The sequence below is a fragment of the Watersipora subatra genome, chromosome 7 (genome assembly GCF_963576615.1).
Source record: "Watersipora subatra chromosome 7, tzWatSuba1.1, whole genome shotgun sequence".
In the NCBI taxonomy this organism is placed as follows: Eukaryota; Metazoa; Bryozoa; class Gymnolaemata; order Cheilostomatida; family Watersiporidae; genus Watersipora; species Watersipora subatra.
Genome location: NC_088714.1, coordinates 18,404,079 through 18,430,795, shown reverse-complemented (window position 1 = coordinate 18,430,795; position 26,717 = coordinate 18,404,079). Strand labels below are relative to the sequence as shown.

Below are 26,717 nucleotides of genomic sequence, written 5' to 3'. Positions count from 1 at the left end.
CAGTAGGGTATGTTATTATTTCAAGCTGGGAAACATATTTTAAAGAACATGAATGTATTTTAATAGATTGTATTAGAAAATGCCAAGAATTTTTCAAAATTGAGAAAATGCCTTTTTATTTTTAAAAATACGGAATATCATTAAAAAAGCTCAACAAAATATAATTAGAAATATCAAGACTAAAAATAATGTACATAAAGACCTTCTTTGTTAAATCCCGAGTAACAATGTCCAATAAACCTATAACGCCTATAAAGGCCTTTCAGCATTGTTTCACTTTTATAATAATGATGCAATAGTCAATCAGTTTTAAGGAGTAAAATAGCATATAGAAGGAGAGTTAAATTGTCATAGCATTTAAATGATAAATGGCAAAAATGACATCAAAATATACTAAAAAGAGACTAGAATACTGAGAATAAAACAAACGGTTGAGCAGTGACATCAGTCGATTGCATGCTAATCAATCGAAATATTTGTGGTGTCAGGCAGTTTATAAGTCAGTATTCCTCCTAATGCTAGAAGACAGGATATCAGTAGGATCGGCACCTCGCAGTGTGTTGATACGAGAAATCCAAATATTACATTTGCTAGGATGGCAGCCACTCTGTTGAACATTGCAGATTGCACACCCTTTGCTGTAGATCTGAAAAGGAATGTGAGTAAGACATAACGCTTGACTAGCTTATTTAAGAAAACAAGCAACTCCCCCTTATTAAGGTGAGTTGCCGGTGTCCTGTTGGCTCATCCTTCTAAGCAATGAAATACCTGAACATGTAGCAAGAACACAGGCTATTGAATTTGTAAGATCATTGAATCATAGACCTAGATCTATTCATTAGCTAACGGTAATCTTTTTTTACAAATAAAAAAAATATAAAACTCAAGCATTAATTAATACAGTGAAACCTTTACATGTGAGTTTTGGTCAGTCCAGTTGTCTACAGTGGTGATCATAAAGACGGGCCAATTGAGATAAACATGTTATTTGTTATTAAGTCATAGTTTGTTAAGTATTTATTACATGAATTATGGCAAAATGCATATCAATAGATAGCTAAGAATGTTCTACGCAAGAATATTATTAAATATGAGCTGACGTACTTTTTTAGCCTGATTTCATTGCTACTTAGCAGTATCTGAGCATTTGCATCTGAGCATGAAGTTCAATTACAATTAGGTTCATATTCGTCAGCAAAATTGACCGAATTCAACATGATTTTGAGCATATGTATAAATGTGAAAATATGAGAATAAATTGATGGCCGATAGAGTATTGATAGCAATCTTAATATTTAGTTGGCCCTCATTGTCAATCACAGGATAGGATGAAATGGGTGCTTAATAAATATATTATATTTCTTGAGAATACTTTTCACGACAGAACATCTACAAACTTGCTGATCAAATATTTATCATGCTAGCTGAATGCCCAGCGTTGCCCGAGTAATAAAATAGTCTGCACAGAAAATATATTTTTATTTAACATATAACAACATTTACCATTTTAACTTTAAACCTCATATCATGAGAAAAGTGTTTTGTGCAGTTCAAATAAATTAAAAGAAAAAATAAAACAAGTTTAAATATTTTCAAACTTCAAATTTTCGAAAATGTCATATAGGTTATTATAGAAACCCATAGTAATTACCTAATGCAAATACCCCCTGGTAAAAATCATCAAAACTTTATATGCGTACTTCTGTACTTCTATATGCATAACCTTCAACTTTGTCATAGGCTAAAATTTTATCACTTATTTATTTTCAAATTTGTTTTTACTATCACTTTCAACACTGAACTGAGATAGCTAGCATCATATATTTCTTTCAGGCATTGCGGGATGGAACTCGGCGAATAGCATTTCGGCACTTTCGTTATTTCATTGTAATCAGTACACCGACTGCCAAATTTTAATTTCGAGAGTACGATATTGTATGACAGAAAAAAGTAAAAAAAAATTTGCCCTCACATAGGGAGGAAGAAAAACATCGTGTTCCATATGAGGCGAAAAAATCTTAACAGGGGCATCGTAACCAAGGGCACACTGTATTAATTCATAATAAAAAGTACACATATAGCGTGTACAAAGGCGAAAAGGATATACAGTATATGATAAGAGCAATAGGTGTCATAAAAACAGCTTAGCCTTGCGGTTATGCACGCTTGTTACCAGACTTGCGATTTGAATGTCATGAGTTCTAATCCAGTTCGAAGGTGATTTTTTATTGGTAAAACTTTATCGCTACAGCTGGAGGAGCGGCAGACAGAAAAACTGAGATTTATATATATACCTATAATTTTGCATTGTATGCTATTGCCTCCCCCCTCCTAACTTGAGCAAGACTCTCAACTAATGTCGCTATGGCTACCCATCCGTCATATAAGGACCTTCAATTAGCTCCCTTAATGCATGGCTAATTAATATCGATCATTTTCTTTACAAACTGTCAGATACATAACCTAACTTTGATCAATTTTGAGAAGGAAACTTGCAGTGTTTCAGTAATAAGTTGTTTTCGCTATTTTTCCTTGATAACATTACACATTTAGCTTGTGATGGGTCATCCACCTCTGCTTATGTACGCTGCAGATTATCTCCAGTCAATGTGTAATGAATGTCCCACAAAAGCTCAAGCGACGCAGCGCTGCGAGTAGCCATGAAGTTGCCTGAAGGTCAGAAAATGGGAAATAGGCGTAGCCAGTATGTAACCAACAAAATTTGCTACTTTGGCCTATCACAACAATACAGTTGCTTAGCTTTTATCTGCCAAATGCCAAACAAACCCAGCCAATCACATCTGAAAGTTATTGTTACCGTAGTTCTGTTGGGAATATCTCTGTTGATAAAAGTGACATGGCATTCCATGATACAACTGTGATAGCTGAGAACACACAGGACATGGCAATGCTGCCTGTGTAGGAGTGGATGAACCAGATAAAGAAGACAGCGAGAGCAGTAAGTATCATGCTGACCCCTACAAAAAGAATGCAGAGAGGTAAATACAATACATAGATCAGCATTTACCAGGCAATACAGTAAAATACTTATCTTATCTCAGCTCCTAGGTAAAACCTTGAAAAAGCTTGCTACCTATGTTAAATGTATCAAATAAACTAGATACCAAACTGTACTAAATATACTTTTGTGTGTGATATACCTACTAAATGGTGCCATGTCAATACTGACTGCCTTCTCTCATACTCTCTTTGACCCAAGAAAACATCAACTGTTCATTACATACGCTCTCTGACCGAAGAGATCATTAACTGTCCATGACATACTTTCTATGATCCAATAGACTATCAACTGTCTATGACATACTCTCAATGACCCAAGAGACTATACACCGTTCATGACATACTCTCTATGATACAATAGACTATCAACTTCCATGACATACTCTCTTTGACCCAAAAGCCCGTTAACTGTCCATGACAAACTCTCTATGACCCAAGAGACTATCGACTGTCCATGACAAACTCTCTATGAACCAAGAGACCATTAACTGTCTATGACATACTGTCTATGACTCAAAAACCATCCATTTTCCATGACATACTCCCTATGCGAGGATTCAATGATAAATGTTGCTGTACGGAGGAGCCGCTTGATGTGAGCCTAAAAGGCACAACAACAGGCGGAAATATTTTTGAAGCTGTGTCAGAGGGAGTTGAAAAAATAAAGCTTAAATGGGACAAGCCCTGTGAAGTAACGACTGATGGAGCTCCAGCCATGATGGGTGAGTGAAAATTAATGGCATCCATGGTGTGAGCCAAGGTAAAAGAGAGCAGAGGTGAGACTATTAGGATGCACTGCACATCCATGGCGTGAGCCAAGGTAAAAGAGAGTAGAGGTGAGGCTATTAGGATGCACTGTATACTCCAAAAAAAGCACTGTGTGCCAAAACTGTCTAGCTGGCCGACGTGATGAGCACTGTTATAAAAACTGTCAACATGATTCAATCTGACATGGGTGCTGAATACAGGGATGTACTCCACCACTCTGATGTGCGCTGGCTCAGCCATGGCTCTTTGCTGCAGCGGTTTTATTTGCTGAGATCTGAAATCAACAAGTTTCTGAAAGAGAGGGGCCGACCACTTCATGACCCGAGTGACCCTGTTTGGCTGGCAGACTTGACATTTTAGTTGATCTCACTTATCATCTGAATACACTGAACAAGAACCTAAAAGGCAAAGAAAATCTAGTGTCACACCTGCATGCGCACATGAAAAAAAGCCTTCTGTGAAAAGCTCCGCCTGTCTGAGAAACATCTACAAAGTTTTAATGCTGTGCACTTCCCTGCGCTGTCTGAAATCGAAATTGTCTGAAATCGTTTGAAATTGAAAAGTCTGAAAATGAAAAACAAATCAAGCTGTTCTCGACCCCCTTCTTGATGGAAGAAGTAGTGGAGGACACTCTGCAGTTAAAGCTGATTGAAATACAATGTGACCTGACTTCTATCAGAGTTTCGATAATGCCAAGTTTCCTCTGATGAGACGCCACTTAAAACGAATGATGAGCCTGTTCGGCTCAGATGTCAACAATCACTTACTCTGTTAAATCAGAACAAAAACAGACTGAGATCCAAAAAGACTGATAGCTGACTGATGATAGCCATCTCTGTGAATTCCTTGGTGTCTCAATCACCAAACTTTCTCCTGACATTCCACTGCTCCCACTACCAGTAATGTTCTCACATTATAGGTGAGTAAGAAATACACACAGCAATCATGTGTCAATATGCTACCACTTGTGTGTGGTCCGGGTTTTTGCTTATCGATCTATATTCGGCCATCACAAAAAAAAAACTCTGGGCACCTCTGTACTATATAATTCTACCAATATCGGCAAAAGTCTGAATCGACGAAAAAAAGCAACGTTTGTGCAGGTCAGCTCTTGCTAGATCAAATACATTTTATTAATAAAAATCACAGTGTTTAACAACATCACAATACAACTCGCGAGCTGCTAGCAAAATCATGTCTGCATCCAAAGCTGTTGAGATAGATTGTCAGTTGTTGCTTGGCTATGGCATGTAGATGCACAGAAAAGTTGTGCATCTGAGAAAAGTCAGAAGTTTATCCAAAGCGCAAGACTGCGATAATTTAAAGACTCTATTGGCTATAAACTGAAACCAATTTAATTTGCAGAAATTGTCACTTATAATGCACCAATTCAAGATTAGTAACATCCAGAATGTCAAGAAAGATAAGCGAGCAAGTGAAATGTTAGATTGCCATCATAAAGCTTAAATCAAGTTAACTTTGTGCTATCTATTCTAATATAGCTAAATATTTTAATACAAGTTATGCTTTTGTTTAGCTATTTATTAAATAGCCATAGCTAATGGTTATATAAACTAGGTCTGGAAGGCAACAGTGCAATACATACTATGAGAGTGAATAAACCACATATTGTATTATTATTCATACAACAACATAACATGAAATTACTGTGCAGATAAAATTAAAGGTAGGATTTATGGTACACAGGAATCAGTAAAGATGGTAATGACAAAGCAGTTTAATCTCAGCATATATGTTACCTACAGCTTTAAAAAATGTGAACATGTGATGACCACAGTCAGTACCTGTGCCTCATGCAAAGGGACCTCATTTTAAAAATAAGCCTAAAAGATGGATTCCATTTGATTTGTTGTGTTAGAATTTATATATTATAGTAGATAAAGTGTTTAGCAAAAATTATGTTATATTTTTGTACATCACAATAAGTAACAGCGGTGAGCGAAATAAACTGGACGGCCTTTGTTTGAAAACTAAGATTTTTGTTTACAACATTGTTACTCATTGTGAATTTAATTAACAGTCATAAATTATATATTAAATTAGTTCCTCATTTTGTCATCATTTCAAATATGTAAACCAAACAGCTATAAAATTACGATTTTGAATGATTATGGAAGCTAAACTCGGAGCATTTCATTTTTAATGGTTGAAAATAACAATTTGTACAGAAATGACCATATAGATTTTCACTTGTTAGTTCAGGTCATACACTGTATGTGTTCAATCTAAACTACAGGAATGGGAAGCACAACAGTTTGGCTCTACCTATTGCACAGTCATGACCAGTTGTGCAACTCAATGGACAGAAAATTTGGTTGCTATTTATGATAGTAGCAGAGGGAAGTTTTACATGCCTTGTAGCAAAATTCTGTAATTTGTGTCTTGAATGCAAAAAAGTCCATCAAATGTGAATTAAAAAATGACTAAATACTTGTTACCAAAGTATAACAAGTGACCTACAAATTGGGATTCCTGCTATCAACCAACTAGGCCTCTTCAGCAATCAAGCCATTGTGACTATGTCATCCTAACATCTATTTTATGCATTGTAAGTTGAACATCAAGTCTGTATCCAACTAAAATGAATATAAATTACATTAAAAATCAGAATGTTAATATATAACCTGTTATCATCCTCCGTCCAATCACATCAATGAAAACGAGGTAGAACAAGTTGCCAGGAAAACTGGAAACAGCCTGGAGAAAAGTGTCTGTGTAGACAACATGCTGGTCTCCGATGGGACAGTTGGTCTTGTTGACAGCAGGGAGAATATCATCACAGACGGAAGAGGCATTGCTGGCCTGCATGCGTGTGATCAGGGTTGGGAACCACATGGTCAACCCATAGTAGCTGGAATTGTCAACACTTTATAAATGGAGTGTGTTCTGTGCTTAAACAAAATCTATCAGGCACAATTGACCTAGATGTTTGGTACTATAATGGTTGGACCAGAGACTGAGAAATAACTTATTACCAACTTGATGGAGGGCAGAAGACAAACAATATAAAAGGGCGTATGTACCTGAAGGATAAACAGAACGTGATGGCGCTGCTGTATATAAATCGCGGTCTAACATCCTCGATAGCCACTAGTTTCCATGAGTTTTTGGCGATCTATAAATACAGATAGATATGTGAACAAGAGAGGGTAACTCTTAATGGACTTCCTCAGAACTCAGGTGAAATGAAGATAAAATGTGTACAAAGTAAAAAGAATAACTGTGAGAATTGAACCTAAGCTACAACAACTATTTCAGTAATGTTTGTCATATCTTCTTAATAACCTTATGCTTACTCTTACATGGTAACACCTATTCACAGTAACAACTCTTATAGCACACCACAACATCAGTCTAGTTAACAAGGGTCGGCAACCTTTTCCACTCGAAGAGCCATTTGGACCCATTTTCCGCAGGAAAGAACGCAGTGGGAGCCACAAACCCCCTGTGATATCTTAAATTTAAAAAAAATACTACATGTAACATTTTTGTTCAGCTTTTAATGCTTTTATACCATATTTACACCATAAAACGAAATGGTGCGGCAAGTATAATGATTTAACTGCTGAAAAAACAAAATTACACTTTTGTAAAAAACAATAAAATGATTTTGGAGGTTTTATTGGCGCATAAATTGTTATAAAGTGTACTACATGTATTAGTGTTGTTGTTTGTCAGTAGTGTTGTTGACGATATTGCGGACCTAAGTGGCTGGCCAGCCTTACTAGATTTATAATTGTTTAACCCAGTTCGTTGACATAATATCAGAAGGTATTTCGTAGCGATCTGGTCATCCACCCAAATCTGGTAGAACATTTTCTGCACTTTTATGTTAAAGTTTAAGCCACGTGACGATCATGTGATAAGGTGTACAAATAATAATATAACATAAATAATGACGCATAACAAGCGACAATGTTTGATTTATCACCATAATTACAATTTTTAAAATTATATTACAAAATCTAGTGATATAAAACTTTCATATTTTTATGAATTACTTAGCATATGGTGAAAAAGGAAAAAATCAAAAGTCAGAGAGCCGAAGCGGGAGATGAAAGAGCCACATGCGGCTCCGAAGCCACGGATTGCCGACCCCTGGACTCTAGCAATTAACAATTGATTTTCCACTCAGCAATCATTATTTACAGTTGTCTAAATGTTCTTAAAAAAATGCGAAGTAAGACAACTTCACAACTTCTACGTGGTGTCTAACCAAGCATCTTGGTTAGTAACCAAGCATCTTGGTTACTGAGAAGTAATTGAACAGTCTCGTTGAGTCAATGAAACTAAATACTGACAAATTAATAGAGTTAGTGTAAATTAATAACTCATAGATACTTTAATGACTCTAATGGTTAATATATAGAGCTTCCCATAGAAGCTAAGGAACAGTTCTGAAACAGAACTGTAATGCTGACTCGTAGATAGGCTTTCTACAATTCATTTCCAATATCTTTAAGATGCCATAAAGGCCTCCTTTCAATATCTCAGTACAAAGATTATTATTATTCCTTCAAGATTCTTTGAAGCATTCTTTTAGATGGCAAGAGACATTTCTTATAAAATAATCTCAGAATGTAGCCCACTCCTGTAAGAATCTATATGATAGATCTATTCTTCATCATGTCATGAGTAATCAGAGAGAATGGTTAACCAATAATGTTAGATTAACAAGTATATATGCAACAGTACCTGCTTCAGAGTACCACAACATCCTTTTGACTTGGCAACTTCCGCAGGTCGTTTTATAGTATAGCTATCCTGAAACACAGAACAGAGGGGTTCCATCAATCTATTACCAACAGGGTGTGACAAATACACTTATTAAACTACACAATAAATTGACTTACATCATAGATTTCTTTATTTCCATTCCATCTGTAAATATATCTGATAGCCTTTTTTGCCTCTGTCATCCTATTTCTCTGCAACAAGAGACAGCCAGCGGTATCAGAACCTCTTGTCTCTTCCAATCCCGTGAACTAACATGCTTAACTAACAGGTTTATAGCTTATTCATGCTTTAGCTAAGTTAAGCCATAGTTATCGATCTAAACATATTCAACACCCTCTATTATAAGGTACAAACTGTTCGAGATTTGTATATAAAATCTGATTTAATAAAAAAGAGTGGAAAGCAGGCTTTCCTTGTTACCATTTTAACTAGTGAGTCGAGCTACTACTTACAGCATAAAGCATGATACAGTAGTTAGCTACCGTATCATCACTGGCCATGCTAACTTCTATGGCTTGCTATCAGGTTAGGGGTCAATAATCAATAATCAATAATGGTTTGATAAATCTTCATGAAGGATATATCACTTTGTTTAGTTTGGAATAGAGAAAACTTGCCAACTTGTAATCTCAGTGTACACATTACCTAGTAGGAGGATGCTACTGCTGCACAAGTGACACAGTAGGGTAAGGTACCATTAAGTTTCTTTTGGTTTGTGTAAACTTACATTGAACATTCGAAGATGTTAAACCAAAATTAACCGTAAAACTTGACGAATTAATCTAGTTAAGGAAAGTCAGTTGCAAGACCATATATATGATCTACTAGCACTAACTGATTATTTTTTGATGCACTTTTTTTTATTTACACACCAACAAAATTAACTTTCGAAGTATCGTATTCTCTTGAAAAATAAGCATGCCTTTTATATTGGCTGTTCGCATGATTGAATTTGACAGATTTCACATCAGTGCACCAGTGATAGAGCTACTATTATGTACAACCTATACTGTCACAACTTTGAACTATCTTAATAACACATTAATTAGATTTATAGTGAACTATAAATAGATATGAGCTTTAATGTGTTAAGAAAATCTTTCCAAGGCTGTCTACTTTGTAGGTGAGAGTTCGCTCAAGCTTGTCAAAGTTAGATTGATAACTTTAACAAATTACTTTGAATTACAGAATTATCTAGTTGTAAGCATAGCAATGCACATGATTTCTTCCATTTTCAATAAGATCACCCACAGATGGGTGTTTAAGCGGTGGATTCTCGGGAACCAGCTGAACATTTGAAACCAAATATTCTCGCGACCTAGCAGAAGGCACGGAGCATATGCATATGAAGTTTGGATAAAATTGGCCAAATATGAGGACAAGCATAGCGTTTAGGCGGACAGACAGACAAACTCACGCAATAAAAAAGTGGGATTTATTAAGATTATATGCAGTTTTAACTCTACATGAGAGTTAATCTAAGATGGTTGACTAGTATCAGTACTCCTTTCTTAAGAAAGCATCACACATGGACCTTGAAGGGATGACAAAGATTAAAAGATGATGAAAAAGGTTTACATCTTTCTGCTGAATTATTGTTGATTCATTAAACAACAACAACAAAGAAAAGCACTGCGATTTGACCAATCATCTTGCTCTAACATGTCTAGCCCTAAGCAATCTTAGATAAGAGTTGTTGACTGTGCTTTTAAGGCGCTGTTGTGAGCATACATAGTACTATGCAGCATATCACTATAATCTACAGGGTGTGAGCTGTTGTGAGCATACATAGTACTATGCAGCATATCACTGTAATCTACAGGGTGTGAGCTGTTGTGAGCATACATAGTACTATGCAGCATATCACTGTAATCTACAGGATGTGCGCTGTTGTGAGCATACATAGCACTATGCAGCATATCACTGTAATCTACAGGATGTGCGCTGTTGTGAGCATACATAGTACTATGCAGCATATCACTGTAATCTACAGGGTGTGCGCTGTTGTGAGCATACATAGTACCATGCAGCATATCACTGTAATCTACAGGGTGTGCGCTGTTGTGAGCATACATAGTACCATGCAGCATATCACTGTAATCTACAGGGTGTGCGCTGTTGTGAGCATACATAGTACCATGCAGCATACCACTGTAATCTACAGGGTGTGCGCTGTTGTGAGCATACATAGTACCATGCAGCATATCACTGTAATCTACAGGATGTAAGCTCTGTTAAGCATAATAAACAGAGTCCAAAACAACTCCTTAGACTATAGTTTAAGGGGTCATTTTTGGAAAATAGACCATAATGGAAAAGGGATCATTCTCATTGAAAAAATAATATAAATGCAGTTTTTGTGTTAAATATTGATGTTATAAAAACACCAAACAATAGTCTGTTTAAGACAAAAAGCCTCTAATAAACAAGATAGACGGCAGTTCGATAAAATGATTGTGTAATTATCCATATCCTATCCTACATAAACGTAGTGATCTCACACTTATCACAGTTCATAAGCCCCACTGCTGACCACAGAAGGACAAGCTGTCAAGCTTCAATTCTGTTACACTCCTGTATTCATCCTAGTTTATTGATAAGTTGGGAGCCAGTTTTAGTACGACAAATGTGACCTAAAGGTAAAATGACTCTTTCAGCTTGTTGCTTTACCTAAAGGAAAATACTTAAGAATAACCGTGTGGCAAGGTCAATGCTTGGGAAAGGCCTTCATTCATGTAGCCTTTGAAAAATAATAAGCAAAAGTTTTTGAGTCCACTTTTAAATCTCTGAGGTTCACAGGCTAAATAACTCATATTTTATTTGTTTGAACCGGTATCGCTGGTTGCTTGAAAACAGCAGAATAAAGCAACAAAGAATCACTGTATTCACAGGAGTACCACAGGAGTGCAATGCTAAATCTAACTTCCAACATGAATGCTCAATAACAATATCCAATGCTGAATATGACCACACCCAACATCTTAAAGGTTGACTTGCAACAAAATTTACATTACAGTTATTTGGTATCAAAAGATTCACAATGTCTTACTCTGTTGCGTTGTAGGTGCCAAATATGTGGAAATGTGATTACAAGCTCTTAAAAGCTCAAAAACTAAAAGCCGCCGTAGATTGGAATCTGTTTATTTCTCTGACGTAGTCATTACATTTGATTATTGCCTTGTCACGGGATGTTCTTACGTGAATTGAAAAGCCAATAAAAAGCTCAATAAAAACTTATCGTAGCACTAGTTTATGACAAACACTTCGGGTTTTACCGAAGACCCCGTATCAATTATAGATGCTCGCTACTTTAAAGTTTTGTTTCGGCTTGATCTAATCGTCAAGTCATAATCTGATCATGTGACCCAATACTTCGCAAATAATTTCTGCAGCACTTTTCGATTATCACAGGTGACCAATAGGCTCATCATGATTATCAGACAATGGTATGTACTCCTTCGAGCTATGGTTAAAAAATTAAACAAATTTTTACGGTAAGTTATAAGATGCCAGTGCTAAAAGTGACAGCATTACAATGACAACAAAACAGACGCGTAAGAACAATAGAAATGGTTTTATTGAAAGTGTGAAGTATATTTGTGAAAGTTTTCCAAGAATGAGGTTGCAAGAAAGTGTAAACAGAAGCTATCTACAACTACGCCACACTTGAGCCATTTTGGAAAGACAATCCATATTACGGCGGTCTCGTGTGGCTGCGATTAACTGTTCGTTTTTTAGCTTTTAAGAGCTTGTAATCACATTCCCACATATTTTGCACCTACAACACAACAGAGTAAAACATGGTGAATCTTTTGATACCAAATAACTGTAATGTGAATTTTGTTGCAAGTCAACCTTTAAGATATCCAATACAATATACAATATTGTACATATATGACCATGATAAAACAAATACCATATGACATGTAGAATGTTCAATAGCAATAATTAACAATGTGTGGCAATAAAGCATTGGCCAGTGTCGCCTCTCATAAATCATAGGTGAGCTGCCACACAACAGAACAGCCTCCTTCCCTTCACTTTGCTGAATACCTCCAACAGCCGATAGGCGTTTCCTTATATACTTTCAGAGTTGTTAATCTTAAAAAATGACTCCTCTACTCAAGAATAAAGCAGCTGAACTCACCCCTATGAGATATCGAGGACTTTCAGGGAACATCATAAAGAGAAGAAACGATGTAAAGGCAGGAAATGCCGAAATGAAGAGAAAAATTCTCCAGCTGTTGAGAGTAAAGCCAGGAGACGGGGTCCAACTCCAGTTCATGGGGATTATTAGCCAAGCCATTCCTGTTAAAAATTAATATATATGTCTTACCACGATTAAAACAGGTGGTGTTATATGATATGACAAAGTTGAAGTATGTTAAATGTGTATAGAAATATAAGTGAAACAAACCGGTAATCTACTGGGTGTATTATTGGCAAGAGATCTATAGAGGTTAATTTTAGAGTGGCCGAGTGGATCTTTCAAAAGGGTTTGCCTACGATTAGATCTGTGGTTCTCAACTTTGCTGGACGTACCGAACCTCACAATTTTCATATGTACTTTCGCCGAACACTTCCTTATTGAAAAATAAAATGTGATTTTTTTCAAAGTCAAGACAGGTATACGTATGTTTTACTGGTGCACAAAATGAACTGTGCATTGACAACACCGTGTTCAAAGAACAAAACTAATACAATGCATGAACTCACAACAAATTGCATATATTTTCATAAAGACATGACCTTGCAAATCAGTGTGACTTCTGCTGTTGCCTCGGTGACACCACTTAAAAGTTTTGACCCCAGTCGAACCCCGGCTGCCTCATCGAACCTCTATGGTTTGATCGAACCAACATCAAAAAACTGTTGGATTACCAACAGGCCCTTTTTGGAACCAACTCCTAATACTATAAAAACCGAGACGGTGGCCAGTTTCAAGAAAAAACTTAAATTACATCTTTGAACAAGTGAATAAAACCTACTCATAACAACTGATCTTGATTACGGGATGACGAGAAAGAAGCTCGATGCCACGAATAGCTATGCTAATGGGTATTATGGGCTTCATCATTCTTCCAGCTTTTTTTCCTTTTGTTTAATTACTATTGTTGATGAAAATAAATAAAAAAAATCCAGGTTAAAAATCAATGGATTAGAATAAGTGACCATCCAAATAGACACAACAATTTTAAAGTGTAACTAGAATATTTACAGCTCTTAATTTAGCACTTTCAATCTTCGTCTTGTATGTCGATAAAGGTCTCCTGATCCTCATATTCCTAGTCCCTGATATTAACAACTTTCTATCGGTTGTGAAAGTACTTAGAATAGCTCAATACCTTCTGATCTGTATATCATTATGAAGGTCCAAGCTTGCAGAACTCGAAAAGAAGCAAAAACCAAATATAATAAATAGTATTATAGAAAATTACCAATTTTGCAATCTGGAAGATATCGATGAGCATAAGATCATTGAGGTAGCAAATGCAAAGACGGTTATTCATCTAACATTTTGTGAAGGCCAACCTTGTATACACAAGCAACTCCCTTCATCCCAGACCATAATAACAACATTCTATCGACTCCGAAAGACCTTAAAAACACGATTTTTTTTAAACTGAACAGTATTTTGAAGCTCTGAGTGCGTAAAGCTCAATGAAAAAAAAGAACCGAAATCAAATGGAGTAAAGGTTGCTCGACTCTCTAAAAGAAGCGATATTTTAGAGGTAACTGAGGAAGCATAATAGTTGCAATACACCATGTCTAATAGAGTGTGTATATTCACTATGAATAGAAGAAAAAAAACATGTTGTTTTAGTGTAAAACTATTGTTGCTAAGGAGCTTTGTAGCTTTGTCTATTTTTTATCCTTCGTTACCAAAATATTTCAATCAGTGTGTCATTTGAAACTAATTTTCTGTCAGCAGCCATTTTTTATTTCTTGATCAGCTAGAAGTGCACACAGTATTTCAGCGATATCTCAAAAATTAATAGTCTGATCGACTTGAAACTGGAATTATACCAAAAATATATTACGCGCAAAGCAAGCAAAACTTCGCAATACTATGCAAACCGAAAGTACGAAAAACAAAACGAAACTACAGTGCCCGTAGTTTACTCGGGCACTGGATCAGGTAAAAAAACAATACCCGAATTATCTCAGCTCCAAAGTCAATGTGTTAAGACTAACATATACACAATAAAATATAAAAAAATGGCATAGCACTTCCTTAAGTATAGCAGTACCAGCAGACGATATCCGTTAGCTCCTTTTGTAAACCTATTTTAGACTTGCCTCTTTGTACAACCATCTAATATTCAACAGACGTTAAAGCATCAACAACCGTAAGCTCAGAAGTATAACTCTTCATATGACTTTTGGTTGCTCATCGTAGGTGATAAATTGTTTATCTAGTATCAATTGACATGATTACCTGCAACTAGTACCTGTCCAACCATAAAGCTGCAAGAGAGTAGTCCCGACATCCTTCCTCGATTCTTAGCAGGTAGAGTTTCAATTGTATACACAAATATAAGGGGACTTGTACCACCCACCCTAAAAAAAATGCAAATACAGTACATGTATTAATCTTTCGCTAAACAAAATTTTCATTATCATCGCTTCAAAGGCAACACTAAACTAAAGTGTGTAATTGTGTGTAAGGGTGTGAATCAGTAGGTAGCCAGATGAGTAGCCAGTCTCATCGAGACGACGTGTGACAGAATTTAGGTCCGTCTTTTTCCATTCTGAGTTTGTAAACTACTTTGAACCAGCGAGGATTTAAGCCACTCCAAGTTTGTGAATGTTTCTCTGTGTTGCTACTAATCGCTGTATAGCAGGGAAATTCGGACTTCTAGCATTACATTTGCACTTTGGCACAGACATACTATCCGTAGTTGCACATGCCTTAAGTCAACTTGCAACTAGTCTGGCATCTTAGCAAGGTAAAAAGAACTTGTAATGTCAATGGTTTAGGAAATACTAAGATGGAAGTTGTGACTTGTATTTTTTAGGGAATTATTTTCATTATTTGAAAGTCAGATTGGTCACAAATGATTGGTTATTTCCGAAATTGGTCATAGATGATCGGTTATTTCCAAGAATGGTCACAGATGATTGGTTATTTCCGAGAATGGTCACAGATGATTGGTTTTTCCATGCCACAATATTTAGTCTTTCCTGAGCCATGCTAACCGGTTGATCGACTCGGTTCGCACAACTTCATTTATCTCAGTCAACTTAAAAATATAAAAAGTAGTAAATATGGCAATAAATTTCAATAACAAAAATATATAATGGATTTAGCATTAACTAAAGTATAAGAATGCAAATATTTTGCATATGATTTGTCCAACATCCATTTGTAAGATGAGCGAAATTAATTTTTTGCTGTCTTCGTTCTTTGTTAATACTGCACGGCTGCGTTAGGGCTGGATAAGTTGTGATGCCTTTTGTTTTCATGTTTTATTATAAACCATAAGTTTTATGATAAAACCATAAACCATATCGTAAACTACATGACTTTGATCATCATTTTGATTGTCCTCTTATTTGCTATGTACCCAAAAACACCTCTAATTTGGGCTTGCAATTTGTCGCCCTGGACAACTCAGTAAGATAAAAATAATTTTGGCACACAACGACTAGATACAGTTTGCGAGTTACTTTTGCTTTCATTGACCATCATTCATATAGTTTTCAAACGAGCCTCGACAAGTGATAAAAAGGAACTGGTGAGCTAACTGCTAGTTTTCCTCAAGCCCTTTTCAGTGTCACCATTTCTTGTTGAGGACTACTAGGGCCTTTACAGTACCACCATTTCTTGTTGAGGGCTACTAGGGCCTTTACAGTACCACTATTTCTTGTTGAGGGCTACTAGGGCCTTTACAGTACCACTATTTCTTGTTGAGGGCTGCTAGGGCCTTTACAGTACCGTTATTTCTTGTTGAGGGCTACTAGGGCCTTTACAGTACCATTATTTCTTGTTGAGGGCTACTAGGGCCTTTACAGTACAACTATTTCTTGTTGAGGGCTACTAGGGCCTTTACAGTACCACTATTTCTTGTTGAGGGCTACTAGGGCCTTTACAGTACCACTATTTCTTGTTGAGGGCTAGTAGGGCTTTTACAGTACCACTATTTCTTGTTGAGGGCTACTAGGGCCTTTACAGTACCACCATTTCTTGTTGAGGGTTGTTCACTTCCTGTAGTACTGCTCATTAGAACAATCACTTCAAGTTCAAAAGTAACATCTGCTAATATCAGGCAGCTTACAACAACTCATAAATTTGTCTTTGGCATCGTGCATCATTCATACTCTCTACTAAAGTTTGTCTTTAACGTAATTAATCTTAGGTGATAAGTATTGAGAAGTGTCTCTCTTACAATAACCAGGCAAACAGTCTGAGCTAAGTACAATAAAGCTACGTGTACTTCTACATGTAGAATAAAAATAGGATGGAACTTGTAAGGACATCTTTGCATAATGTGACTTGAAGGAGAGGTAAAAAGGCTCATAATCTCATTAAATCAAAATGCAATTTCTCATTTAATCGAAGAGCAATTTCAAACTCAATCAAAGTGCAATTACCTAATCACTCTAAATCCTTTATCCTAGAATTTAAAAATGACAAAAAAAGTCGATGCTAAACAACTTAGGAAGTGAGATTGCATTTATACAGCCCTGAATGTTATATATCAGTAAGGACAACCACCTTAACATCTACCTCAAGACAAAATGAACAGAACAAGAAACTTTTCAAGAATTTATACCTCTCTTTGAATAAATAACAAAAAACGAATGCTTTTCAAATCTTATTCAAATAAATGTGGAGTTTGCCAACCATTGACCAATATCGGGTGTAAACACTTACCCAAACCCACTTATGAGTCTCATAAGTATAAGGAACCACAGGCTTTGGCTCAATCCACTGCCAATTATAAATAATGCATTAGTGGCCTGACAAATCATCGCAGTTTTAATTCTCCCTTTTATATCCGAGATTCCTCCCCAAAAATAAGAACCAATCATCATACCTGTGATATAAAACAGATTCAGCTAATAACCATCCAAGTAATAAACTTTGACTCGTAATAGAAAGGGCTGATACATTCTTATAACAACCTGCTCTCTGAAAGGAACTCGAGCTAAAATGCAAACAAAACAGCTTGCTGGAGGACAGCGCTCCGTCCACACATAAAATCTGTGTATAATCTACTCTTATTGGTGAATAATCTATCTCTGTTATTTCTTATACTTGTGACTATGTTCCCACAGCCACACCTATGAATGATAACATCTGGGACACCACACCTGAATGTGCTGACCAAGCTGTAGTGAACAATACATTGAGCCAGAACTGATGACTTGTGTATTCTGGTAACCGTAAGCCAATCATAAACTGGTATTACATAAGCCAAGCAGTTAGAACGGCACAGCCTATGCGAAGTAATCTTTACTACAACTAGCGGAAATGTCCGTGCAACATCGGGCAATAAAAAAGTTTTTGCACATAAAATTTATTGTTAATCCACATTTTTTAATCGACATTTCAAACTAATTTTTGAATGAAAGTATTTGTTTATTTCTGTGTGTATCTGGCCATTGCACAATTCAAATATTCAAAGTTCGAGACATAGCTAAAACAGATCGTTGAAAAAAATTTCTCAGATCTTATGCTACACACTCATTCAAGATCCCAAAGAGCGTATAAACATTGGCTGGTAATGTAGTTGCCATTGGCTAAGTTCCTTTACCGAATGAATTTGAGTAACTTAAGCTAGTAACTTAGGCTAATATTTTAAACTTTCCTATAATAAGAGCCGTGTTTGCTTAGGGCCAGCTAGGGGCATTAAAAAATATTGCACATCACAGAAATCGATTTCGTACATTCAGATACAGGGATATGAAGGCACGAGCACTATCACTAAACCATGCAGCTACCTTCCCACACTTCGGAATAGTTGTGCATACAATTATTACACACCGTGATCTCTCACGGCGCACTGAACCCTAAGCGTGCATATTTCAACCAATCGCTATCAACTAGACATACCAACGACGACAGATCAACACTTGATTATATATAAATATATATAATTTATATATATATTATATAAAATTTATATATATAGAATAAAATAAGAGCTGTGTCTGTCCGTCAGTCTAAAGCCACAGTTGGAGATAAAGAAAAATATTGCGCCTTATGGGATTTGAACTCGTGACATTCACCTTCGTAGACTAACACCCTAAGACCTGTCCAAATCTATCACCTTCTAACACTTACGAATAATTGTGCACACCGTTAATCTCTGTGCCTTATCGGTACACCTGACAATCATTTGCAGCACACTACACTATGAGGGTGCTAGCGCTCACAATGTGAGAACATGAAAGGCCTACTTTAGCTTCTAGACATTGCTATTCTCTTTAACCAAACATATTACTAAGAATATCAATTTTTGTAACTATAACACATAATACAATTTAGGGAAATATGAAAAATTTCATAGATGCATAAGGCTTGATCTGTATAGAAGTGAACAACTCCTATTTTTAGGTGATGTAGATTCAAAGGCATATTAAACTGCCACGTACAACTTTCATCATTTTTTTAGGTAAACCAAACACGCGGATTCCGATTTTGTACCCAAAATAAAGATTGGTCCACTAACCTTCAAAGTCATAGAGGCTTTTTTAAAATGTTTCAATATCCATCTCGAAAACAACACAATCGGCACAACAAGCTCTGCCCATAAATATGTGACACAGCCTAGCTTTTGGGGAGCGGAAGTTAAAGATGTTTACTCTGATTTAGAATGATAGAGAGGGGTGTCTTAAAACCCATTAAATTATCGAAATAATTCAGCCTTCAAAATAATCTCAGTCTTTTATGAAAGGTAGATAAACTATTTAAAATTGCTCGTTGATTGTTACAGGATTTTTAATAGGCTGAACGCCGAGAAAAATGACCACAAAAGAGCGTGATTTTATCACAAGCTAGCAATGCTATCATGCTTTTTTGAGCTCATTTTTAAATATGCGATGTTAAATAGCTTATCTACCTTTCAGAAAAGACTTGAGATTATTTTGAAGGCTGAATTTAGATAATAATTGGTTTGAAGACACCCATCTCTATCATTCTAAATCATACTAAACAACCCTAACTTCCATTCCTAAAAAGCTAGGCTACATCACATATTTATGGGCGGAGCTTGTTGTGTCGATCGTGTTGTTTTCGAGACCGATATTAAAACGCTATAAAAAAGCCTTCATTACTCCGAAAGTTAGTGGACCAATCTTTATTTTGAGTACAAAATCGGAATCAGCGTGTCTGATTTACCTAGAACATACGATAAAAGTTATACGTGACGGTTATGGCTTAAGAGGCATATTAAACAATGGTGAATGTGTCCAGATGAACACCCTCACCCGCACTTCCGCAAACTAATAATCATTGTGTCCGTAAAAGCAAAAAATTGTTGTTTGCAGCGGACAGATATTTTGATGTGTGAGAGAATAAGTAGTAAAGATTCCAAATATTAGATCCAGAATGTACAATTTTTCTTTTTAGTAATACATCAAGTAAAATCACGTGCCTGTACTCTGTAACCACAAATGCAATGACCTATGAGATCAGTTCCTCGATCAGGAACTGAGTGAATGAGATGTGAGAAAAGATGAACTAGTAAACACATTTAGCACGCTTGAGCAGGTTTATGGATGTGTCAAAGGGCATTGATGCGGTTTCTAAAGCAATACGCTGTTATCATTTTAACATTAAATATAGGAAGAATAATGAAGGAATATTTAAGCGATAAGTGAGAGGCATGAGACCAGCCAACAGACTGATAATGAACAAGGATGAGTGGATATCTCAATAATAATTAGACAGTACAACAAGCTATGACCTTCTGAAAAAACCTCTTTATAGGCTCAACATCGGCTGGTTAAAAAAGCTGTCTGGTTGATGGCTTGGCTAAATATTACTGCAATTACATGATCTGGTTTTGTGTCTAACACTTCCCATTGCGCGTTATAAAGTATTCTGAAATATAATATTATGTGTAAACGGTTACAGCCTGGAAGAATAACAAGATATAATTTCTCATACTTGACCTAAAAACTGGTCATATTAACTATAGGATGATAGGCTCTGGGCACTCTGGGCAAATTTAACAATAAATATATATATTTTTTATAAATACACTATAGAATATAATAGAATCTATAGAATATAATTTTTAAAGAACTAAGAAGTTTGTTTTTAAACTAACATTTAACTTCAAAAAAGAATGTTTGTTGAGATGACAATATATAATTGACATTTCAATAATATATTGAATCATATATGACTTTAATCTATATATATATATTTCTCAAAGTTTGTCGTCTGTTTTCGGTATGTCCAGCTATAGCTATTATTGAAATCTTGGAACAAAGAATCCGTACAGAAGATTTCATCTCGGGCCCTCCCATTCACCAGTCCGACACTGTACCAATTCGGCCACAGAGATTGGTATGTTTGCTAGCCGATATATGTCGCTATATGAGAGCGAATACCCAACGGCTTTGCGTACTACGCAGGGTGATTGCCTAACGTCGCGAAGATGAACAGCTCACATTAGTAAGCTTACTCAAACTTTCCATTGGCGATGTACCAGGCTAATAGCAAGTGGTAGGCTACTTTCATTACTTCTAATTGTTTATAAGGTTATTTTTAATACCCAGGCAACGCCGAGAAGCCCAGCTAGTATACATATAAATCTCAGTGTTTCACAGTCGTCTGACCAGCTATAGCGGTAAGTTTTAGAAACAAAAAATCCGCTTTGTTGGATTTCAACTCTGAACCTCCAGGTCTGCGGATCAGCGAGCTGATCTAGTACACTATGTTGTCCTTGCCAAACTATGGCATCATATGGCACATACTTATGTATAGCTTGCAAAAATACTAGCACGTTTCAAGTTCATGATTGCATTATAGATCGTTACACATAACGTCACGAACTAGCTTCAGATGTAGAACGCAGTTTTTATTATAGTTAGTTACTAGCTTTACTAGCCAAGTTACTCAGACTCATTGAGTAATTATTTTAGTACCAGCGCAACGCCTGGCATTCAGTAGTAGATAACTTTATAATAATAGTTATATATATGGTTATATAATAGTTATAATACATAGTTATATAAAATAACAATTATGATCCAATAATTATAATTGAATCATATAGGATTTGCATTGATGTCAATATACATGTATATAACTCTATATATAACTCAAAATATAACTCCGGTAACAAGTGGTATTAACTCCTATAACAACTGCCTAAAGACAAACAATAAATGAATGAAGTCGTTCTTGATATCTTGGGAAAGATTAAAGCCAGGCTATCAGATGAAACGGTCAATCTAATAGGCGGTCGGTCAACATACTGTAGATAACGCCTGAAGATGAACTTACTTGAGGAAAATGACCTTGCATACTCACGCAAGCGGTTGTTCAAACACATACAAATCTCAGAACAAATGTCGTAATTATGCATTCCCTCAGAATCCAAAGTCTGAAAGAGATAATTGCTGGTAAGTAATATAACAAAAACTAACCTCCGAATCCAACCGCAGTAAGGAATCCAAGCTCCAAGTCTGTAGCGTTCAGCTCACAAGAAGCATAAGGTAGCACGAATGATATAGACAGCATCTCTATGGCATCAGCAGAATTAGCCCAGCCCATAACAAACACCATGAGAAAGTGAAACTTTCCAAAGCCTGTGGTGAAACAAATATTTATACGCAAAGTGTGGGACAAGTGTCCAGAGAATGATTAACACAAATCAAAGATACTCATGTATATTTATAAACACACAACAACCTGAAGTTCTCAACAGATGAGTGAGGTAACATAAGTGCGGCTTATCTGAAAGTGAAACCTCCCAAATACTTCAAGTATTAATCACTGCTAGCACTGCCATAGAAAGTGAAACAAGCAGAGTACAGCGCGTGATACAAAAGCAACAAGTGCCAAGCTATTGTAAAAGTGGAGGTGTCGGTAAAAGTCAACAAAAACTTTTTAATGAAAGCGTTTAAACGTAACCAGCTGATCTAATAGACAAACTATGCTGTTTAAATAGACTCGATACTATTGGTCAAATGACGACTGGTCTAATACCGATTGGTCCAAATCCAATTGGGCTCATAAACCAATTCATCCAGAGACATTTAGTCTAAAACCACTTCGCCCAACATACCATTTGATCTAATGACGATTAGTCTAAAATTTCTGTATAGACAAGAATAAAAATATGAAAGCTCAAGTCAGAGACTTTTCTTAAGTATATATATATAAGTTAAAATGGCGGAAAGTTTATTGGATTAAATGTAAATTCAGGAGAATTTTTGCACAAAAAACTTTGAACATGCAAAAAGGAGACAAAAATGTAACAAAATATACTACATTATAATCATACAGCTAGCTCAAAGTTTTAGATTGTGTGCTCATAGAAACTAAACACCGTTATTGTTCTTCTCGCTAAAAACATTCAAACTCTCTTCACGTTCAATATTGTTTTCTTGAGCTTAGCGTTAGATTCTCCTGTGATAATGTATTCAATTTGCTCTTCAAAATTTTTGTTGTTCCTTTTGTAGTTTGGTAACTGGCTAAAAAATTCCAACATGTGCAGAGCCTATTAGTATCTCCAAATATAGATGCCATGCTTCCACTTTGTTCTGTGTCCTAAGAACAAAGGATACTCCATTTTGACACAAACTGTGCCTAACTGTAATTAGACCAATCATACGTTTGGTTTTAGACCGATCGTGTCATTGGACCAATTGTAGCATTAGACGAGTTGATTTTAGACGGATTAGCTTAGAGGACTAATTGTTGTTAGACCGACTGTCCAAGACCAGTTTAAATGAGGCCAAGGACAGTTCACAGTATAGTTCCAGACACAATGTTCCACTGAGTGTCAAAACACCTATGTCTCAAAGCTGAGAGAAAAACATATAATAAAAATTATTTTTAAAATTTAGTCTATCTGTTGCTAAGCGTTTAGGCACTGAAACCAAAGATATGGTTAGATTTATTAGGTTAAGGTTGCATGGATTCATCAATATATGTCAGATAAACTAAAAACAAAAATTATATGACCATATTCATCTGCTGTAATTCTATTTCCTGGTTTGAAGAATTTTTCGCATAATCCTTAATATTATGCATTGGATAGAAAACCAATTAAAGCAGTCATAGGCTTCATACCTGCGGTTTCAAGGGCTTCATCCGCTGACAGAGTTTTCCTATCTTCATCATCAGAACTTTCATTATTAGCTTCTTCACAGCTGTTTACCTCTAACCCTTGAAACAAGTATTGCATGTGGCAAGTAAACTAACAGCTCTATCATGTATTTTATGTTTATGAATAATTCATAGACTTCAAAAGATAAAAAATAGAGCCTAGATTTCTAGTCAGTCTTTAAATCGTGAATTTATATATAAACTAAGCTGCATTCTAACCTTTTAGCAACTTAATATTAGCTAGTTTAAATTAAACTTATAGCGGTAGTGTTATTGTATCTTCCCCATGCTTAGCAAGTTTAAATTCAGTTTACGCAACGATGGTGTTGGTATCATGGAGTTGGAGTGATCATGGAGTTGGAATAATTCAAACCAAAAATTCTAAAGAATCTTAAAAACTAAAAAATTGACAACCCAGTCAATTACCTACATTAGGAACATTTTTATGACTGAATTAAAAAAAGACAAATATGCGCTTGCTGGTGAAAGATTTTGTGATTTTTATTTAAAGATGTTGCTAAGGTTAAACTTCTCACCATCTGAATTAACTATTAGCACTGCCGTTTCATCTTCACATTCAGACATCGCTGAGATCTCCACACTGGTGACGCCAGAGTTCAGCTAGTCTCTAGGGGGCCATTACCGGACAAGCCTGTCGGAACGCAACAACATGCATTCACGTATAACAACCAACCACTGCTATCTACACTGTAACTCAGAGTTGTGAGCATAGAACAAACAATTGCCATAACTCTTAACGCTTTGTCTAGCATAAGTCATACTGAGTTTCTTCTTAACAATGTACTTTGACCCGAGACATCCTATTTATAAAAAAAGTCGTGAAATCCCATCAGTGTTGATCACTACTAGCATTCCTGCTTATTCACAAAATAAAAATCACGCAGTCGTGTGAAATCTGTTTTCAAATGGTTAATGTGGCAATATTGTGCATTTATTAGTAATTACGCTGAACTGTCTCTCGGCGAATTGAGTAGTATCTGTAGTTTAAGACTGTAAAAATAGAACAATGGAATCATTAAAACCAAGTTTGTTCGTCCACGGTGACCACCTTTTTGAGTCGGAAAAGCCTGAGAGCCTTTAAAAAGAAACGTAAAGTGAGAAGACAACTCTTTTTAAGTAGTGCATGCGTCATTACGCAAATAAGTAGATAATATGATTGTGTTTATGAGCATTGGACATGAAACTTAGTGTCTTTGTATACGCATTATGATAGTAATCAACCAATCAAATCAAAACCATTGGATCACCAAATAAAGTACCACAAGAGGTTGAATTTCTTATCAGTATGCTGCATACAAAACTAATCTGATATTAATATGTCAAAAAATATTAATTGCTTGTGGAGTCAAAAACTTATAGACTGTTTTGATGTATTTAACTTTTTCACAATTTAAACATTTTACAAACAGTGTATATCTGCTTTTTATTTGCTATATTTGACAGGTACTAGCTCAAATATAATCGCCTGCCCCCTTTTGTGTCAATAATAAAAAGTGGCCAATAATGGTACGGTATAATAGAGAGTTGATGAGGCCTGTGACGTAATAGCGCTGTGTTTATTTGAGTCATACATTATATTTTAGGTAGTTCAAAGTGTTTAAGAAAAGATAGTTTTATATCAACCCACTGGTGCTTCCTCAGGGCTTGTTTGAATTTGTACTTTTCTCCTGCAACACAAATTGAACCTTTCCATAATAATCTGGGAAGTAAAATGATTATAATGTAAATAAAGTCCGAATGACAGTAAAATTGCTATAAAAGTATAAATCGCTATATGGATACGCATTAGCATTTTGCTTATATATAAATAGTAAATTTACAGGTAGAAATAAAGAATTTCATTATAATTCACTAAAGCATAGATACATTCTTTTGGGTTAAACTATGTTGTAAAGTGTCAACTTGCTGTAAAAAAATTTCTAAAGTTTTTGCAAGATTTGGTTTATTAAGCACACAAAATACAGTACATAAAATATTTGTATTGAGGTACGGCACCGATCTACAACATTTAATTATCATTAGTATGGCTAGTTTAATTTCTCCCCTTTTCCAATTCTAAGATTGTTGATGAATTGTTTCAATATCAACATCTGATAGAGATTTAGTTTTTCCAAGATCTTTCAGTAAGTTTTGCTTATGTTTATATTTTGCTAAATGCTTGCTTAGCATACTAGGTTTTTTGATCCTACCCAAATAATTTGTTAAAGGTGCAGCAATATAAAAAGTTTTTATTACTAATTTGTTTTAGTAGCATAATATTTTAAATCTTGACAACCAAAATGTATGATTATGCTATGCGATACATACTACACTCAAACATGTATCATTCAAAATTTTATCGCTCAAAAATGTATCGCTCAAACATGTGTCGCTCAAACATGTATTGCTCAAACTTGTACCATTCAAATATGTATCGCTCAAACATGTATCGCTCAAAAATATATCACTCAAAAATGTATCGCTCAAACATGTATTGCTCAAACACGTATCGCTCAAATATGTATTGCTCAAACTTGTATCGCTCAAATATGTATCGCTCAAACATGTACCGCTCAAACATGTATCACTCAAACATGTATCGCTCAAAGATGTATCGCTCAAAAAGATATCGCTCAAACATGTATTGCTCAAACATGTATTGCTCAAACATGTATCGCTCAAACACGTATCTCTCAAACATGTATCACTCAAAAATATATCACTCAAAAATGTATCGCTCAAACATGTATCGCTCAAACATGTATCGCTCAAACATGTATCGCTCAAACTTGTATCGATAAAACACGTATCTCTCAAACATGTATCACTCAAAAATATATTGCTAAAAAATGTATCGCTCAAAAATGTATCGCTC

At 35.6% G+C, this 26,717-nt stretch overlaps 1 protein-coding gene across 1 annotated transcript; it reads right to left on the bottom strand.

The window, feature by feature from the left end:
- Window positions 1-45: 45 nt before the first annotated feature.
- LOC137399526 (synaptic vesicle glycoprotein 2C-like) lies at window positions 46-24,906 on the bottom strand. Its single transcript, XM_068085679.1, has 13 exons — window positions 24,809-24,906; window positions 24,379-24,494; window positions 23,807-23,902; window positions 22,156-22,317; window positions 17,426-17,588; window positions 14,987-15,108; window positions 12,695-12,855; window positions 8,664-8,738; window positions 8,506-8,574; window positions 6,834-6,925; window positions 6,435-6,661; window positions 2,819-2,978; window positions 46-646 (listed from the first exon to the last, which is right to left on the bottom strand). The coding sequence occupies exons 2-13, from the start codon at window positions 24,425-24,427 to the stop codon at window positions 460-462; spliced, it is 1,563 nt and encodes a 520-aa protein (XP_067941780.1). The 5' UTR covers window positions 24,428-24,494; window positions 24,809-24,906; the 3' UTR covers window positions 46-459.
- Window positions 24,907-26,717: the final 1,811 nt, after the last annotated feature.